The sequence below is a fragment of the Balaenoptera ricei genome, chromosome 2 (assembly GCF_028023285.1).
Source record: "Balaenoptera ricei isolate mBalRic1 chromosome 2, mBalRic1.hap2, whole genome shotgun sequence".
Classification (NCBI taxonomy): Eukaryota; Metazoa; Chordata; class Mammalia; order Artiodactyla; family Balaenopteridae; genus Balaenoptera; species Balaenoptera ricei.
The window spans coordinates 37,855,470-37,874,586 of record NC_082640.1 but is presented as its reverse complement, the minus strand read 5'-3'; the positions used below and the strand labels follow the sequence as shown (position 1 = coordinate 37,874,586).

The 19,117-nt window shown below is 46.8% G+C and overlaps 2 protein-coding genes across 17 annotated transcripts in view; one reads left to right on the top strand and one right to left on the bottom strand.

The window, feature by feature from the left end:
* PRC1 (protein regulator of cytokinesis 1) overlaps nucleotides 1-1,469 on the top strand; it is a 29,176-nt gene extending 27,707 nt beyond the window's left edge. For all 5 annotated transcript variants that reach the window (XM_059912447.1, XM_059912445.1, XM_059912444.1 and 2 more), the window contains one exon: nucleotides 314-1,469. In XM_059912447.1, the coding sequence (XP_059768430.1) occupies nucleotides 314-342 (29 nt within the window). In that variant the 3' untranslated portion in view covers nucleotides 343-1,469. The remainder of the gene's footprint in view (nucleotides 1-313) is intronic.
* Nucleotides 1-18,605, bottom strand: part of RCCD1 (RCC1 domain containing 1) — a 34,318-nt gene extending 15,713 nt beyond the window's left edge. For 7 of the 12 annotated variants that reach the window (XM_059912457.1, XM_059912453.1, XM_059912458.1 and 4 more), the window contains exons 1-6: nucleotides 18,142-18,605; nucleotides 16,041-16,821; nucleotides 15,739-15,860; nucleotides 12,809-12,904; nucleotides 11,988-12,158; nucleotides 11,447-11,476 (exon numbers count right to left, since the gene is read on the bottom strand). In XM_059912457.1, coding sequence (XP_059768440.1) covers nucleotides 11,447-11,476; nucleotides 11,988-12,158; nucleotides 12,809-12,904; nucleotides 15,739-15,860; nucleotides 16,041-16,702 — 1,081 coding nt within the window. In that variant the 5' untranslated portion in view covers nucleotides 16,703-16,821; nucleotides 18,142-18,605. Of the gene's footprint in view, nucleotides 1-10,163; nucleotides 10,877-11,446; nucleotides 11,477-11,987; nucleotides 12,159-12,808; nucleotides 12,905-15,738; nucleotides 15,861-16,040; nucleotides 16,822-18,141 lie in introns of those variants that run through there. The other 5 variants (XM_059912456.1, XM_059912455.1, XM_059912452.1 and 2 more) reach the window with 5 other exon arrangements.
* Between the last annotated feature and the right edge of the window lie 512 nt (nucleotides 18,606-19,117).

The following is a 19,117-nucleotide window of genomic DNA, read 5'->3' as shown; positions in this document are numbered from 1 at the left end:
TGTTGCCTACCTAGCTTGACAACTCAGAGAGTACTTTGTGAAGTATAAAGGATTTCTCTTCTGTGAGGTTTTAATAGAATGGACTGGCTGAGGAAAGGGATCAAGGGGCATATGTGCACATGCTTAATCTGTGACTAAGGTGTTCAGAGTCCCTCCCCTTTTGCTCCTAACACAGCCTGTGCTGGGCTAGGGACCACCATCTTAGAGAAGCAGCCCACAGAGGGCTGTATGCTGACACTCACCTGTGCTTACAAGGGCAGGGCATGCATGAGAGGGGACAGTAATGCCACTGATGTTATTTATTTTTCAACAGCGAGAACTTTCAAAGGCTTCCAAATCTGATGCTACTTCTCGAATCCTCAATTCAACCAACATCCAGTCCTGAGAAGCCCTGATCAGTCATCCAGCTGAGGTTTCCTATGCCCTGTGCCTAATTATACAGGGGTGGCTTTAATGTTTCTTCAGTTTAGATGCGCTTGAAAGCCTGGACAGGTTCCATTACCATGGGCCTAACTTACAGAAGTGAATGAGTTACAGATGAGAGTCCATCATAAGCTTAGTACGTCCTTAGACACTTGGTTTTATTTTGACTCAAGAAATACATTAAAACATAGTTCATAGCAGTAAGTGTAAATTTTAGCATATGGAACCTAATTTCTTTTCCTACCCCGTAATTATACTTGCTAAAGCATGATCAAAGGCTTGTTTTACTTCACCATTGTGTAGTTTAATGATTGACTATGCCCAAGCTTGGGGTATGGGACATGAAGCAGTTTTGGGCTTGTACACTTATAATTAGCAATTAACGTCTTTTTTGTTTAGGGATGTTCAGTTAATGCTATAGCTTCAGTAGCTTTGCTCTCACCTAAAGGCCTGTCCCCACCACACAGGACAGCCTTCCTCCTGATGAAGATGTCTGTGTGTCAGAAGTTAGGATGGCCCAACTCACTGCCAAAGAGGTGACAGGGAGGCTGGGAGCACCTTTGTTAAATTGTGTACAGTTTTGTTATATAGGCCAGTGCTGTGGGGGTGTGTGTGTGAACACACGTACTTGTCTGCACTCTGCTTCTTCAGTTTATCTCTGGGTCCAGTTCCCCATCCCTGTGCGCCCTGTGCCTGAGTTCCTCCATCCTCTGCACTTGCCAGCCAAGTTGGGAGGCTGTTTGGATGGGTTGGGCTGTTTCGTTCGTGGAGATCTGGAACTTTGCACATGTCAGTACTGGGGAGCTGTTCCTGCTGTAGCGTCCACGATGAGGCTCCTTCTTTACCTATCCTATGTATCAATCACCACTACTGTGCTCCCCAAAGCACTATTATTTATTCTCCGTCTGCCTGCACCAGTACTACTGTCAGCACAGTAAATGGTTCTTGGAAGCTTACCAGTGTGGATTTGGTCTGTGTCAGCCATGCTGTTTAGGCATACGTATAAATGTCCTGATTTTAAAATATAAATATTCTTAAAAATAAATTAAAATGTGTATACTTATATTTCAAAGATATATACTGTGGTGTGTGTTTTCGTTGTTCCCCATGTCACTTTTTGGTTGGTTTTTGTCTGTGGAAAATAGAAAGGACTAAAAGAAATACAAGAAATTTTTAGTCGGGAGTATGATTTTCACATTCTTTTGAGTGTTTGTAAATTAAGAACATCTCTTATTCTGAGAAAAAAGTTTTTTTGAGAGGAATAAAAAGCCTAAATCCTGATGTATAAAGAGGCTGAGGTACTATTAGGAAACTTCTGGTTTCATTGCTATGTACACGTCTTTGTATGGAGATATATTTTCTTTTGGCTAAATACCTAGGAGTGGAATAGCTGCATCATACATATGGTAGGTGTATGTTTAACTTTTTAAGAAACTGCCAAATGGTTTTCCAAAGCAGTTGGACTATTTTACATTCTCATCAATAATGTGTAAGGGTTCCAATTTCTTTTCTTTTTTTTTTTTTTAATAAATTTATTTATTTATTTATTTTTGGCTGCGTTGGGTCTTCGTTGCTGCGCACAGGCTTTCTCTAGTTGTGAGTGAGTGGGGACTACTCTTCATTGCAATGCGCGGGCTTCTCATTGTGGTGGCTTCTCTTGCTGTGGAGTGTGGGCTCTAGGTGTGCAGGCTTCAGCAGTTGCAGCACATGGGCTCAGTAGTTGTGGAGTGTGGGCTCTAGGTGTGCGGCCTTTAGTAGTTGCAGCACATGGGCTCAGTAGTTGTGGCTCGTGGGCTCTAGAGTGCAGACTCAGTAGCTGTGGCTCACAGGCTTAGTTGCTCCGCGGCATGTGGGATCTTCCCAGACCAGGGATCAAACCCGTGTCCCCTGCATTGGCAGGTGGATTCTTAACGACTGTGCCAACCAAGGAAGGTTCCAATTTCTTCAATCTTTTCCAACACTTTGTATGGTCAGTCTTTATAATTTTAGCCATTTTAGTAGCTGTGAAATGGTATCTCATTGTGGTTGGAATTTTCACTTCCCTAATGACTAATGATGTTTAACATCTTTTTGTGTACTTTTTTGCCATCATTCTTATCTTCTTTGGTGAAGTACCTGTTTACTATTTTTGGCCATTTAAAAAATTGAATTGTATTTGTTTTTTATTTTTTTGGCTGTGCCCACGTGGCTTATGGGATCTTAGATCCTCAACCAGGGATCGAACCCAGGCCCTCAGCAGTGGAAGTGTGGAGTCCTTACCACTTGACTGCCAGGGAATTCCAAAGCTATGTTCTTACTGTTGAGTTTTGAGAGCTCTCTATATATGCTGCATACAAATTCTTTTATCAGGTGTATGTTTTGCAAAGATCTTGTCCCCATCTGTGGCTTCTTTTTGTTTTCTTGAAGTGTAATTGACATACATTATATTAATTTCAGGCTGCTTTAATTCTTTTAACAGTGTCACTGAAGAGCAGAGGTTTAATTTTGATGACATCCATTTGTTCTTTGGATTGTACTGCTGTTGCTCTAAGAAATCTTTACCTAACCCAAGATGATAAAGGTTTTCTCCTAGAAGTTTAAAGTTTTCAGTTTTATATTTACGTCTGATTCATTTTGGCTCTGTGTGTATCATCTATCTGTATGGCTCCAGGTATGGCTTTAAGTTCATTCTTTTTGCATACAGGTAGCCAGTTGTCCAGCACCATTAGCTGAAAAGCTAAACCTTCTCCACTGTACGTTTCTGTTCCACTAATCTATTTGTCCTAATGACAGTACTACCCTGTCTTAATTACTGAGGATTTATACAAATTCTTGAAATCAGGTAATGTTAGCTTTCCAACTTGGTGCTTTTAAACGTTATTTTGTCTGTTCTGCTTACTGTGCATTTCTGTAAGAGTTTTAGGAAAAAAGCTTGTCAATTTCTACCCAAAAATCTGGTAGGATTTTTATTCGCATTGCATTGAATCTGTGGACCACCTGAGGGAGAACTGACAACCCCCGAACAAGGCATATCTCTCCATTTATTTAGGTTTTCTTTAATTTCTCTCAGTATTTTGTAGGTCATGTTTACAGATCTTTCACATCTTTGTCAGATTTATCCATAAGTATTTCATGTTTCTTGATGCTATTGTAAATGGTATTTTTTAATAAGAATTTCTTGTTGTTGCTTGGCTACATATAGCGGTTGATTTTTGTATATTGCTCTTGTATCCTGCAGCCTTGCTAAACTTATTAAAAGAAAAGTGAGAAAAAGAAATACATTCTTTACAGATGATTGGCTTTGTGTTGCAGCAAGCCTTTAATGCTTAGCCAGGCTGTTTACAACTCTGCCTTAGCTTTCAGTCTTGCTTGTGTGGAGCCTGAATGCTAGACAGAAATGAAAGCTTATTGTTTTCTCAGGCATTTCTGAGCAAATATCCAGCCCTGGGCATGTGTTATGCTTTGATTCCCCAGTATACTGTGGGACCTTTTAAAAGGCCTTTCTCCCTATCATCTCCGTTCCCAACCTCTTTCTTCCCAGATCTTTCCCTTGCCCAGGTTATTGCAGCCAATACTTGTGCCTTTAAATACTTTCAGCAAAAGCTGCCCAGCCCTGGGAACATTAAGTCTGGCAAAACAAAGGTGAGCTCTTGCACTGATCCTCCAGGGAGCTGCCAGATAGCCTGTAACCCACAACCACCATTCTGTGAGAACTGTTTTCCTCCCTCTGGTACTAGCAACCCACCCAAGCAACTTCCAGGAAATTTAACAGATCAGTGAGTGCCCTTATGTTCCCCCTTCATTTTTCCCTTTTGGGAGTCGGATGTTAAAGACTAGGACATTCAAAAGTATCTGCATATATGGGGAAAATTAGAAAGTGACCATGATACCTAAGGAAAGGCTCAGAAAAGACAATATTACGTTTACACCTAAGGCTGATCCTTGGTACAGAGAGAGACAGCCTATGACAATTAAAAAAAAAAAATGGCAAACCCTGGAAAAGGGGGAGAATCTGATTCCCGGAGTTAGTTACCATATTACCAGATTCAAATGTCCAGTGTTCAACAAAAAATTCACGAGGCATGCAAAGAAACATGAGAGTATGGCCCATTCAAAAGAAAATAAATCAACAGAATCTGTCCCGGAAAAAGACTTAATGGCAGCTATATTTATTAGACAAAGACTTGCAAACAGTGGTCCTGGGGACTTCCCTGGTAATGCAGTGGTTAAGAATCCGCCTGCCAATGCAGGGGACATGGGTTCAAGCTCTGGTCCAGGAAGATCCCACATGCCACAGAGCAGCTAAGCCTGTGCGCCACAACTACTGAGCCCATGTGCCACAACTACTGAAGCCCACACGCCTAGAGCACGTGCTCTGCAACAAAGAGAAGCCACTGCAGCCTGCGCACCACAATGAAGAGTAGCCCCTGCAAGTGGGGGCTTAATATTTATTTTTATATTAATATTTTATATAAATATTAATATTTAATATTAATTAAAAATAAATAAACCAGTGGATCAGAGGAAATCACAGGGGAAATTAGAAAATAATTAGAATGAATGAAAAGAAAAACAAAACATACCAAAACTTACGGGATGCAGCAAAAGCAGTGCTAAGGGGAAATTATAGCTGTAAATGTTCACATTAAAAAAACAAGAAAGATCTTAAGTCAGCCAGCTAACTTTCAACTTAAAAACTAGAAAAAGAACAAACTAAACCAAAAGCTAGCAGAAGGAAGAAAATAAAGATTACAGCAAAGATAAATGAAATTCGTATAGAAAAACAACAGAGAAAATCAGTGAAACCAAAAGTTGGTTCTTTGAAAAGATCAATGAAATGGATGAACTTTTAGCTAGATGGACTAAGGAAAAAAGACACAAGTCATTAAAATAAGAAATGAAAGCAAGGGGACTTCCCTGTTGGCTCAGTGGTTAAGAATCTGCCTGCCAATGCAGGGGACATGGGTTCGAGCCCTGGTCTGGGAAGATCCCACATGTCGTGGAGCAACTAAGCCTGTGTGCCACAACTACTGAGCCTGCACTCTGGAGCCCACGAGCCACAACTACTGAGCCTGCACACCTAGAGCCTGTGCTCCACAACAAGAGAAGCCACTGCAATGAGAAGCCCACCACCACAGCAAAGAGTAGCCCCCTCACCTCAACTAGAGAAAGCCCCTGCGTGGCAACAGAAGACCCAACGCAGCCAAAAATAAATAAATTTATATATAAAAAAAATGAAAGCAGGGACATTACTACTAATTCTACAGAAAGAAAAAAGGGTTTTAAAAGAGTACTATGGGGACTTCCCTGGTAGTACAGCAGTTAGGACTCCTTGCTCCCAGTGCAGGGGGCCTGGGTTCAATCCCTGGTCAGCAAACTAGATCCCGCATGCTGCAACTAAGACCTGGTGCAGCCAAATAATTTTTTTTTTTTAAAAAGAGAGTACTATGAGCAATTAATTGTACACCAACAAATCAGATTACCTGGGTGAAATGGACATGTTCCTAGAAACACAAAACCTATCAAGAGTAAATCACAAAGAAATAATCTGAATAGACCTATAACTAGTAAGGAGATAGAATCACTACTCAAGAATTTCCCAGGAAAGGGCTTCCCTGGTGGCGCAGTGGTTAAGAATCCGCCTGCCGATGCAGGGGACATGGGTTCAAGCCCTGGTCCAGGAAGATCCCACAGGCTGCGGAGCAACTAAGCCCATGTGCCACAACTGCTGAGCCTATGCTGTAGAGCCCGCAAGCCACAACTACCGAGCCCGCGTGCCTAGAGCCCATGATCCGCAACAAGAGAAACTACCACAATGAGAAGCCCGCGCACCACAACGAAGAGTAGTCCCCACTCACCGCAACTAGAGAAAGCCCGCATGCAGCAACGAATACCCAACACAGCCAAAAATAAATAAATAATTAAAAAAAAAAAAAAGAATTTCCCAAGAAAGAAAAGCCTTGGACCTAATGGCTTCACTGTGAATTCTACCAAATATTTAAAGAACTAACACCAGTCCTTCTCAAGTTTTTCCGAAATATTTCAGGGGAAGAACTCCTAACTCATTCTGTGAGGCCAGCATAACTTTGATACCAAAGCCAGAAGACACTACAGGAAAACTACAGACCAATATCCCTTTTGAACATAGATGAAAAAATCCTCAGCAAAATACTAGCAAATAGAATTCAGCAACACTTGAAAAGGATTATACATCATGACCAAGTGAGATTTATTCCTGGAATACAAGGATGATCAACGTAACATGCTACATCAACAAAATGAAGGAAAAAAAACACATGATCATCTCAACTGATGTAGAAAAAGCAAGATTCCGTGCCCTTTCGTGATTAAAAACACTCAATAAAATAGGAAAAGAAGGGAACTACTTCCACACAATAAAATCCGTATATGAAAATCCCACAGCAAACATAATACTCAATGGCTTTTCCTCTAAAATCAGGAACAAGGCAAGGATGCCCACTTTCACCACTTTTATTCAACATAGTAATGGAAGTTCTAGTCAGAGCCATTAGGCTATAAAAGAAATAAAAGGCATCCAAATTAGAAAGGATGAAGTAAAAGTATCTCTGTTTGCAGACGAATGATCTTTTATATGTAGAAAATCCTAAAGACTACAAAAAAGCTGTTAGAACTAATAAATTACTTCAGCAAAGTAGCAGGATACAAAGTCAACACACAGTTGTATTTCTATACACAATGAACAATCCGAAAAGGAAATTACAAAAATGATTCCAGGGCTTCCCTGGTGGCACAGTGGTTAAGAATCCGCCTGCCAGTGCAGGGGCCCTGGGTTCGAGCCCTGGGCCAGGAAGATCCCACATGCCGCAGAGCCAACAAAGCCTGTGCGCCACAACTACTGAGCCTGCACTCTAGAGCCCGTGAGCCACAACTACTGAAGCCCGCGCGCCTAGAGCTCCGCAACGAGAAGCCACCGCAATGAGAAGCCTGCGCACCACAACAAAGAGTAGCCCTGGCTCATCGCAACTAGAGAAAGCCCACATGCAGCAGCAAGGACCCAACGCAGCCAAAAATAAATAAATTAATTTTAAAAAATGGTTCCATATATAGTAGCATCAAAAAGAATAAAATACTTAGGAATTAACCAAGGAGGTGAAAGACATGTACAATGAAAACTACAAAACACTCCTGAAAGAAATTATAGACATAAATAAATGGAAACACATCCCATGATCATGGATTGGAAGACTTAATGTTGTTAAAATTGGACTTCCCTGGTGGTCCAGTGGTAAAGAACCCGCCTTTCAATGCAGGGGACAGAGGTTCGATCCCTGGTTGGGGAACTAAGATCTCACATGCCGCAGGGAAACTAAACCCGTATACCACAACTACTGAGCTCGTGCGCCTCAACGAGACAGCCCACGTGCCGCAAACTACAGAGCCCATGCGCTCTGGAGCCTGCATGCCAGAACTAGAGAGAGAAAATCCGCACGCTGCAACTAGAGAGAAGCCCGAGCGCCACAATGAAGAGCCCGCGCCACAACGGAGGATCCCGCATGCCTCAGTGAAGACCCCATGTGCCTCAACTGAGACCCGACACAGCCAAAAAAAATAAATTAAAAAAAAAAAATGTTAAAATATTATTAGTACCTAAAGCAATCTATAGATTCAGTGCAGTCCCTAAAATCTCAAGGACCTTTATGCAGAAATAGAAAAACACTACAACTCATATGGGATCTCAAGGGACCCCAACAGACAAAACGATTTTGAAAAAGACTAGAACTGGAGGACTCACACTTCCTGGTTTCAAAACCTACTACAATAAATTAAAAAAAAAAAAAAAACCTACTACAAAGCTATAGTAATCACAACAGTATTGACATAAAAAGAGACAGACATATAGATCAATGAAATAGCCCAGAAATAAACCCTCGAATATACAATCAAATGATTCTTGACAATGGTGCCAAGGCCATTCAATGAGGAAAGGACAGTCTTTTCAACAAATGGTGCTGGGAAAACTGGATAACCACATGCAAAAGAATGAAGTTGGACTCTTACCTAACACTATATACAAAAATTAACTCAAAATGGATCAAGGACCAAAATATAAAACCTAAAACAATAAAATTCTTGGAAAACATAGGACAAAAGCTTCGTGACATTGGATTTGGTGATGATTTCTTGGATATGACACCAAAAGCATAGGCAACAAAAGAAAAAATAGACAAATTGGACTTCATGAAAATTAAAAAACTTTTTACATTAAGAGACAGTATCAACAAAGTAAAAAGGCAACCAACAGAATGGGAGAAAATATTTCCAAATCACTTATTTGATAAGGGATTAGTATCCAGAATGTATAGAGAACTCCTAAAACAACACACACACACACAAAACCAGATTCAAAAATGGGCAAAGGACTTGAATAGACATTTCTCCAAAAAAGATACGTGAATGGCCAATAAGCACATGAAAAGATGCTTAACATCACTAATTATTAGGGAAATGCAAATCAAAATTACAATGAGATACCACCTCACACCTATCAGGATGGCTACTGTCAAAAAAACAGAAAACAAAGTGGTGAGGATGTGGAGAAATTGGAACACTTGTGCACTATTGGTGGGATTGTAAAATGGGAAAGCCACTGTGGAAAACAGTGTGTAGGCTCCTCAAAAAATTAAAAATAGAATTACCATATGACCCAGCAATTCCACTTTAGGGTATATATCGAAAAAAATTAAAAGCAGAGTCTCAAAGAGATGTTTGTAAACTCATGTTCATAGCAGCAGTATTCACAATAGCTAAAACATGAAAGCAACCCAAGTGTCCATCAACCAATGAATGGATAAACAAAATGTGGTATATACATACAATGGAATATTATTCAGGCCTAAAAAGGAAGGAAATTCTGCAATATGCTATAACATGGATGAACCTTGAGAACATTATGCTAAGTGAAATAAAACAATATTTATCTTATAAAAAGATAAATACTGTATGATTCCACTTATATTAGGTACGTAGAGTAGTCAAGAGCACAAAGACAGACACAAGGTATAATGATGGTTGCCAGGGGCTGGGGAGAACAAGGAGTTATTGTTTAATAACTGTAGAGTTTCAGATTTACAAGATGAAAAGAGATGGGAATGGATGGTGGTGATGGCTACACAACAATGTGAATGTATTTAATACCACTTAAAAATGATTAAGATAGTAAATTTTTTGTTATGTGTATTTTAACTCAATGAGAAAAAAGAAACAAATTCCTATCAGTAAGAGAATATAGCGCTTCCCTGGTGGCGCAGTGGTTGAGAATCTGCCTGCCAATGCAGGGGACACGGGTTCGGGCCCTGGTCTGGGAAGATCCCACATGCCGCAGAGCAGCTAGGCTCGTGAGCCACAATTACTGAGCCTGAGCGTCTGGAGCCTGTGCTCCGCAACAAGAGAAGCCGTGATAGTGAGAGGCCCGCGCACCGCGATGAAGAGTGGCCCCCACTTGCCGCAACTGGAGAAAGCCCTTGCACAGAAACGAAGACCCAGCACAGCCATATATAAATAAATAAATAAAAATAAATAATTAAAAAAAAAAAGTGAATGGGAAAATTCCTCTAAAAAAAAAAAGAGAGAATATATAACTTGAGGTATAACTCATACAATGGAATACCATATAACAATAAAAATGAATCAACTGCACGACACCACAGATGAATCACACAGTGCTGATGAAAAAACAAGACATAAAAGAACATACACAGAATGATTCTATTTACCTAAAGTTCAAAAGCAGGCAAATTAATTATATTGTATAAAGATGCATACAAGGAATGGTATGAGTCAAAATGAAAACAGGTGTATGAATAACAAAATAAGATGACCTCTAGTGGTTCCCAATCTTAGCACTACCTCCAAATCACGGGGGGGGGGTGGGGTGTGGCAGCCTAAAAAATCTACCCACATCTAGGTTCCACACCCCTAAGTTCTGATTTCAAATCTCCAGGTGTTTGTTTCTTTTCTTTTCTTTTTTGGGCCACGCTGTGCCACGCAGCTTGTGTGATCTTAGTTCCCAGGCCGGGGACTGAACCCGCGCCCTAGGCAGTGAAAGCGCAGAGTCCTAACCACTGGACCGCCAGGGAGTTCCCTCCAGGTGTTTCTAATGTGAAGACAAAGTTGAGGATGCTGCCTGCTCTAAGGTGGAGCAAGAGGGCTGTGATAGGGAAGGCCAGATGTGGGGCCTCTGGGGTGCTGGCAATGGTCTTCCTTGACCTGGGGGGAGTTTCACAGGTGTTAGCTTCATAATTTTTCACTCTACATTTATTTTATGCCCTTATCTATACATGTCAGCTCTTCTCTTTTTCCACAGCATACACGTAGGTGTTCCAGGGCCCACAGCTCACAGTCCTTACTTGGAGTTGCTTATCTACAAAGTACTTCACACGGCAGGGCCGATCCAAGCTGGTCGTGTCTTTGTGGCCAAGCTGTCCATATTTACCTAAAGTGAAATAAGCTGCTTTGCCATCCTCTCCACTGGGCCTCGTGGCTTTTCCCCTCCAGGAAGGAAAAACAGCCCACTGACTGAAGTGCTGGGCTTAAGCCACCACTCTGCTGGTGTCTGCTCCATGAATTCAGGAGACCAGCACCACAGAGCCTCCAGGACCAGGCAGTTCCACAGGTCCCCAAGAGGCAAGATGCTCCTCCAGGCTCCCCACTCCTAAGCTCAGATGTTCAGAGCAGAGATTTTTATTTTATCTTTTTCTCTACCCAGTGCCAGACCAAAAGATGTTTCATGACTGCTGGCTAAATATTCCCTTAAGACAAATACTTTTTCAGAAAGGTAGATGGGAAATACTGATATGTTGCCCTATTTCTCTCTTGTCTGGTCTCTGCCCCTCTGAGTGTGCCTATATCTGTCCCAGAGAAGGGAGTAGACAGCTTTTCAGTCCCAATGGTCAGGCCGAGGCCCCTGCTTCCACTTCTCTGCATGGCTGTTGTCACCTGCCCTCTACTCCCAGGTATTTCCTCCCCTTGGTTTAAGTGTCACAAAAGCAAACCTTTTACTTACCCCAGCCCCACGTGTAGAGCTCCCCCGTTCCTGCAACCAAAGGACAGCAAAAGGACAGTAAGGGGCTGACACCACTGCTCTTTGACTAGGCATTTGTCCAGCTCAGCCTGCCAGCATGTTATGGTCACCATGAGACTTACTTGGCGTAGCAAAACATATCCTCTCTCTTTTTAACAACTGTCTAGTCGCAATTGGGGTGATAAAGGATCCAAACTGAAAAAGTTCACCTCCCTATATGGGGACTGATTGGCCTGCAACTCACAGCTGCTGAGTTTAGGACAGCCCTGCTGTCACATGAAAGGCTGGCAACACTAGCCTCCCTCCAGAAGGAAGAACCTTCGGGGCCTGACAGGCTGGGGAGCCACTGTTAAAGCCCCGTGGGAGTGTACTGAGTGGGGCAGCTACTCAGTACATGTCAAAGACGCTTAATTAAAATGGTAGTTTTTTAGGTGACCACACCCTTTTCTGCAGCCACCAGCTAGAGAGTGGGGTGGAGGGACCTCCTGCCCCATCCTGAACCAGCCTACCCAGCCCCACTCACTTGTCACCACTGCTGTGTGCCGGGATCCACAGCTGGCCTTGACTGCATCTGAGCCCAGGGGGAGGTCCAATAAAGCCGGGAAGGGCTGGACAGCTATGAAGGGGGTGGGGGCTCCATCCTCACCCCCGGCTACTCTCTTCACTTCAGAACCATCTTCATTCAGTCCTGAGGCTTCAGAGAAGTAATAAGAGTGATGATGATAATGATGCTGAACACTCACTGAGCGCTGATCTAAACCTCATTCATATACTGACTCACTCACTACAACCGCTGACACACTTGCTCTAGCTCCAAAGCCATCGCTCCCAACCCCACATTCCCTGGGAAGTGCTGGAGTTGACAGGTTTGTGGGGCATGTAGTGCTGACACTGGCATCAGCCTTGCCGTGCTCCCTCTCATAAGGGGCTCAGAGTCCTTCATTGTGTCCTGGGGTCCCAAGGATGTCACATACCCTTTTGAGCACTGTAGCTCTCAGGCCAACAATATGGCCAGGAGTCAGGAATGACAGAAACGTGTGGAAATCAAGAATTGACCCTCACCAACAGACTTGTGGTTGCCAAGGAGGAGAGGGGTGGGGGAGGGATGGATTGGGAGTTTGGGATTAGCAGATGTCAACTATTATATATAGACTGGATAAACAACAAGATCCTACTGTGTAGCACAGGGAACTGTATTCAATATGCTGTGATAAACCATAATGGAAAAGAATATATATATATATATGTATAACTGAATCATTTTGCCATACAGCAGAAATTAACACAATATAAATCAACTATACTTCAATAAAATATATCAAAAAAAAAAGAATTGACTCTCACCTTCTGAGGTTGTCTTTCCATCCTCTGCCAGGCTCTTGGTGGGCAGGGCCAGCTGCCCTGATTCATTCCAGCCCCAGATATAAATATCCCCAGCCTCTGAAAGAGAGATAAAGGGGCCCCATTAACAGACTGTGATCGCCCCCTCCACCTCCTAAGCATGTGCATCCATCTAGACTCCACTACACCCCACTAGCTCCCTAGAGACAACTCCTGCCTGCCCTGCCCAAGTCAGCACTCCAGGCAAAGTGCTTCCCTCAGGCCCCAGCAGCTTCCTTGTCTCAACAGGGCCCCTTCCCCCTTAACTGCCTTCAGGTCACCCTATTCTTAAAGGAAGTCCCTTGCTGGCTCTTCCTCTCCACTTTCACTTTTTCCTTTTGTTGTTAAATTGCACCCCTAACTCACCCCGCATGAGTTTGGAAATGTGGCCCTGGAAGTTCCCCAGTGGTCTTTTTTTCACATCCACTGAGCCCAGGCCCCTTTCGTCAGCCCTACCTGCCACCGGTCCTGCTGAAGGCCTTTTAAAAAACTTGTTTTGGGCTTCCCTGGTGGCGCAGTGGTTGAGGGTCTGCCTGCTAATGCAGGGAGCACGGGTTTGAGCCCTGGTCTGGGAGGATCCCGCATGCTGCGGAGCAGCTGGGCCCGTGATCCACAATTACTGAGCCTACGCATCTGGAGCCTGTGCTCTGCAACAGGAGAGGCCGCGATGGTGAGGGGGCCCGCGCACCGCGATGAAGAGTGGCCCCCACTTGCCGCAACTGGAGAAAGCCCTTGCATGGAAACGAAGACCCAACACAGCCAAAAATAAATAAATAAATAAATAATTCTGCTAAAAAAAAAACAAAAACAAAAAACCTTCCACCTTCCCCCATCTCTGCCCTGCTCATCTTAATCTCAACCACCATTAGCTCTTTCCTAGACAACAAGAACCTTTAAAAAAAAAAAAAAAAAAACTTGTTTTAACTGAGGTGGTATTGGTTTATAACATTATATAAGTTTCATGTGTACAGCATTATATTTTGACTTCTGTATGCACTACAGTGTGCTTATCACCAAGAGGTTAGTTTTCATCCGTCACCATCCAGCCAACCCCCTTACCCATTGCACCCTCCCCCTCCCCCGAAGGCCTCTGGAAGCTCTCACAGCACTGGAGTTGGTTGATTGGAGCAACAGCCCTATGCTAAAAATTCACTAACAGCAGTGGCTAATTTTTATCAAGTGCTTATTCTGTGCCACTGTTCTAAGCACAATATCCCCATTTTATTCAAGAGAAAACTTGAGGCACAGAGAGGTTAGGTCCTCTGCCCAAGATCACAAGGGGCAGGGTGATGATTTGAACCTGGGAGGTCCAGTCTGAAGCCTCCGTGCTCCAACCATGCAACACCAAGGCCTCAAATGCCTTTTGGACCTTAGTGCGAGACTTCCCATTGGGCTCACCTTCCAGCCCTCTCTTCTCTTCCCTCCAGCCCAGTCGTTCTCAAGCCTGGCTGCTGACCCAGGCCCATTACATGTGAATATGGACGGGACAGTACAGGCATAGGTAGTTTTTAAAGACCCCTGGTGAAACCATGCCCCATAGAGTTAACAGAAGCTGATAACTAATAGAAATTCCTGAACTTCTCTTACAGAACAACAGATGAGGGAACAGCCTGTTAAAACCCCTTTGCTTATTAAGTGCCTTCATTGATTAAGTTCACTTTCGTTATTTTTCTTTTTTTCTCTTTAATCGCATACCTTCCCAGCTTCATGCAACTCAGTTGTTTCACAGGAACTTGGAGTCAGCTCCTGCCCAATGAAAGCCAGCTGGGGACTAGTTGGGGCCACTGACCCTAAAACTGGGCCTGTGCAGATGTCCAGTGGATGGCCTCTTGATGTCAGAGGGTTGGAAAACTCCACCCTCAGATCATGCTAAGCGCCTCCACTTTTTTTTTTTTTTTTTTGCCACACTGCGCGGCTTGTGGGATCTTAGTTCCCCAACCAGGGACTGAACCAGGGCCCCTGAAGTGAAAGCGCCGAGTCCTAACCACTGGACCGCCAGGGAGTTCCCAAAGCGCCTCCATTTTGAATATGCAGAAGCATGTGACCCAGATATGCCTGCTCAGAACACTGATTACCTCCCCTCTTCCCTACCTCCAATCACCTTTCCCCACACCTAAGACCACCTTGCTTATCCCATAAATACCCCAACTCCCTTCAGGGAGGCAGATCTGAGACTTATTATTCTCCCATTTCCTCTCTTGGCTGCCTTGTGAACAAATTGTTTCTTGGCTGTAAACCTTGGCATCTCAGCGTCTGGCTTGTTGAGCATCAGGACCTGGTCGGTAACGATATAAGTGGCGGCCAGAGCCCCAAATGCAGATCCTTGCAAAGATCATTCGCTCCCAGCCACACCCAACAGCCTAGAAATCAGCTGCACCTGGATCTCCTGCCAGAGTGGTGAACACAATCTCAAGTGAAACTCCTCATTCTGGTCCTGGGTCACCAGCCATGGCACCACCAGAGCTCACACTCACCATCATCATCCTCCCGGTGGGCATCCAAGTGTCCACTGTGTGCCACACATCACGGCCACCCGGGCAACTGCTGCCTTTTTTTTTTTCTCCTTAGCTCGGTTGCCCCTCACCCCTTCATTCTCCCTTGGGGAGTATTTTAGAAAGACAGCCCTGGCTGGAGGCAGACGGAGGGGAGGGGTAGTGAGACCAGTAACAGAAGACAGGAAACAATTTTAACAGTCCGGGTGCGAGTGGGTGATGGTGGCGGCAGAGGGGCTGAATCTGAGAGGCATTAGGGAGTCATGAATGACTGGGCTGGCTGATGTGGGAGGAGCCTGGGAGGAGGCCCGGCTAGGGCACCCATCAATCTGCGAGAGAAGGAGGAAGGTTTGGAGCCTACGAGACCTTGAGCTGGTTTTGGAAAAGCACTAGGTCACTCACCACTCACACACAGAGAGTGCCAGCCACCTGCGGCCACCTCAGCCATGGTTAGGCCCTGCAGCGCCTGCAGCAGCCTCGGCTCCGGCTCTGCCTCCAGAGTCCCGTGGCCCAGCTGTCCGTGCCTGAGCAAGGGAGACCCTAGTCAACTACAGTCACACCAATGGGTCTCCCTCCCCTTCCCTCCCCAATCACTCTCTCCTGCCCCCTGTATGCTCACCTCCCACTCCAAGCCACATTTACCCGCACCCCACCCCACCCCCACCCCCCGTCATCGCCGCAAAAGCCCAGCCGGCCCACCTCACCTGCCCCCGCCCCAGGAGAACACCTGGCCCGCCGCGTCCAGCAGCAACGCGTGCTCAGCGCCCAGCTCCACCCGGCGCGCCCGCAGTGTCGGGGCCAGAGGCCGGTAGAAGGGCGGCCGCGGGCTCACGTAGGCGCGAGCGCAGGGCAGCAGCGGCAGCGGCCCAGCCTGGGTCTCATCGCCGCCCGGTCCGTCTTCCCGCTCGGCCTCCGGCACGGTCTGGGCCCAGAGGGGCTCCCCGCGCAGCGCCGAACCGGGCGCCCAGGCCTGCAGCTCCGTCCCGGCCCCGGGTCCCGGCCCCGCCCGCAGCACCACCAGGAGCTCCTCCGACGCCCATGCGTCCCTGCAGCCGCCCACCCCTCCGACGGCGAAGCCAGACAGCTCCACCTGGCCTCCTCCACCTGCGGGGGGCGGAGAGCTGGCTAGGGAGGGGGAGGGACACGCACCCAGGGCTGGGGTCGGGATGGCGCCGGAAGGGGGGCGCTCACGGGTCACGAAGGCGGTGTAGCTCCAGCTCGCGCTCACGCGGCAGACATCGAGGCCCGCACCCGGCGCCCTCAGAGGCTCGGGGCTGTGTACCTGGCGCCCGCGCCCCGAGCCCAGCGCCTGCCCGAAGCCGCAGAAACCGAAGCCGAACCAGGCCCCGCGACGCTCCTCGGCCATGCCCGGCAGCGCCCTCTGCTGGCTGCGACCTGGCTGGGGCGGCCGGCGGGACGGAGGGTTAAGGCTAGAACTCGAAGAGATTCTTCCAGATGCCTTGCGGTACACTGAAGCTGCCTCACCTGTAAAATGGGGGAAATGCCATCCTCCTAACCACAAAGGCAGACGATGTGCATTCCACCAACATTCGCTGAGCGGGAGCCTTGGCTAAGTCCTGCCAGATTTAGGAAGATTCTGAGCTGTCTAGAGTGGGGCACTTTCCCTGCCTTCCCTTTTGACTCAAACAAGTTCGCTGTCCCACAAAGTGGGCACGAGGTATTTAAATGGCTTCTCTCTTAGGCGTTGGAATAGGATCTGAGTCCCTCCCCCTCCAAATTCCCAATGCCAGGCACATTATCCCATGTAATCTTGGGAACTAGAATTGCCCCCATTTGACAGCAGAGACTCCCAGAGAAAGTAACCCTTACACAATCACATAGCTTAGGACCGAGAGGGGCAGAAGGCTGAACTCAAGGCCCATAATTTCCACATACAGTGCTCTTCCCACCAGTGGAAGGCAGAGCATTTGAGAAACAATGCCCTGTACGGGTTAGGACCAGTTCCAGGGTTCACATGTTTGCCTCTGCAGCTAGCAGTGCCTGTGTCCTCAGCCAATTTACTTAAGCTCTCTCAATCCAATTCAATTTCTTCAGTTTCACAAAGCTGGGGAGTAGGGGAGGTGATGTTTGTACCTACCTTGTAGAATTGTTTGTAACAGATGCAAATAAAGGGTTCAAGTGTTGGCACCTACCATGGTAAGCACATGGTATCAGCTTATTAAGTCCAGTACTTAGAACTGATAAAAATGACCACTGGATTTTCAGGGACCTATATAAACACAATTTCAACTGGACCTTATCTAGTCACTTATTCGTTCCACATGCGTTTATTGATCCCTTACTCTAAGTCACTGAGGACCGCTGTCTACTTCCAAGGAGCTCACGCATAAATGGGGAGACAGATGCACAGTCGAGTGGCACGGTAAGGCCACTTTTTCCGTACAGCATGTTCGGCTTGATCAGAATTTCCCTGGCATTTTCAAGCCTGTGAAGTCAGGTCCTGGGTCTCTCCTTGACCCGGGCCTGGGCTCCTGCCCCTTCCGGGTCAAATCCCAGCCCTAGGAGGCCTCTGACCTTGATTTTGACCCTGTGCCCTCCACCCCCTCAGGCAGCTCCTTCCAATGGGCAGTCTTGAGGGAGGAGGAAAGGCCGGGGCGCAGGGCGGCCACCCAGGAACGAGGCTCCAGACAGCCCAAGACCTGGCTGGCAGCCGCAGGAAGGAAAGGTTTGAATAGCCGCGCCCTGAGCGAGGCGCCCATTGGCTGCCGCCGCCTCCCCGGGGCCAATCACCGGAGAGAGCGGTGACGTCACCGCGCGGGGAGGACAGCCTTGGGACAAGCTCACCTCGGTTCGGGCGATCTCCGCCGCGGCCTGTCCAGTCCTAGCTCGATCAAACAGGTCCCAAGGCCTACGCTAGGCCGCTGCGGCCTCCGGCGGGGAGTGGGCGAAACCTTCGGTGGGCGTGGGCTCGTTGGGCCAGATGGTCCCGTCCTCCGCAGGCACGCGCGGGGCCGCGGAGTCAGTATTAGAAGCACTTGGGGGACGGTGAGAAAGAACTGAGGGGTTGGCGACAAGCGACCCCAGTGACGGGCGCCGCCTGTCAGTCCTCTCAGTCTGGGATGGCGGCAGCTCGCTACTGGACACGCGCGGGTCTGAGGCCCTAGAAGCAGCACCCGAATTAGGCGGGTGCTGGGCAGCTTTTACCTTCCATTGGCTCGGGATCTGTCACTTACCTCCGTTAAGCCAATGAGAGTCAAGCTGGGCTTAGTCCGCTCTGCAGAGAGCGGAAGTAGGCTCTCAGGGACCACCCGCCCAGGCAGGTGGGGATGCCCGCAGCGGTCCAAGCTTAGCTCCAACCCCGCTCAGCTACTGAAGCTTCCCTCAGGGCTTTCCCACCCCCAGATCCCGAGCTCTGCCTGACTGGAGGTCACTGAAAACTCTCAATACAAAGGCAGAAGTGGGCTTCCCTGGTGGCGCAGTGGTTAAGACTCCACCTGCCAATGCAGGGGACACGAGTTCAAGCCCCGGTCCAGGAAAATCCCACATGCGGCGGAGCAACTAAGCCCATGCGCCACAACTACTGAGGCTGCGCTCTAGAGCCCCCAAGCCACAACTACTGAGCCCATGTGCCTGAAGCCTGTGCTCCGCCACAAGAAAAGCCAAAGCAATGAGAAGCCCACGCACTGCAACAAAGAGTAGCCCCCGTTAGCCCCCGTTCACTGCAACTAGAGAAAGCCTACACAGCAAGGAAGACCCGCCATAAATCAATCAATAAAGGCGGAAGTACTGAAAAGCCTAACGCATGTGTTTCCATGCAACA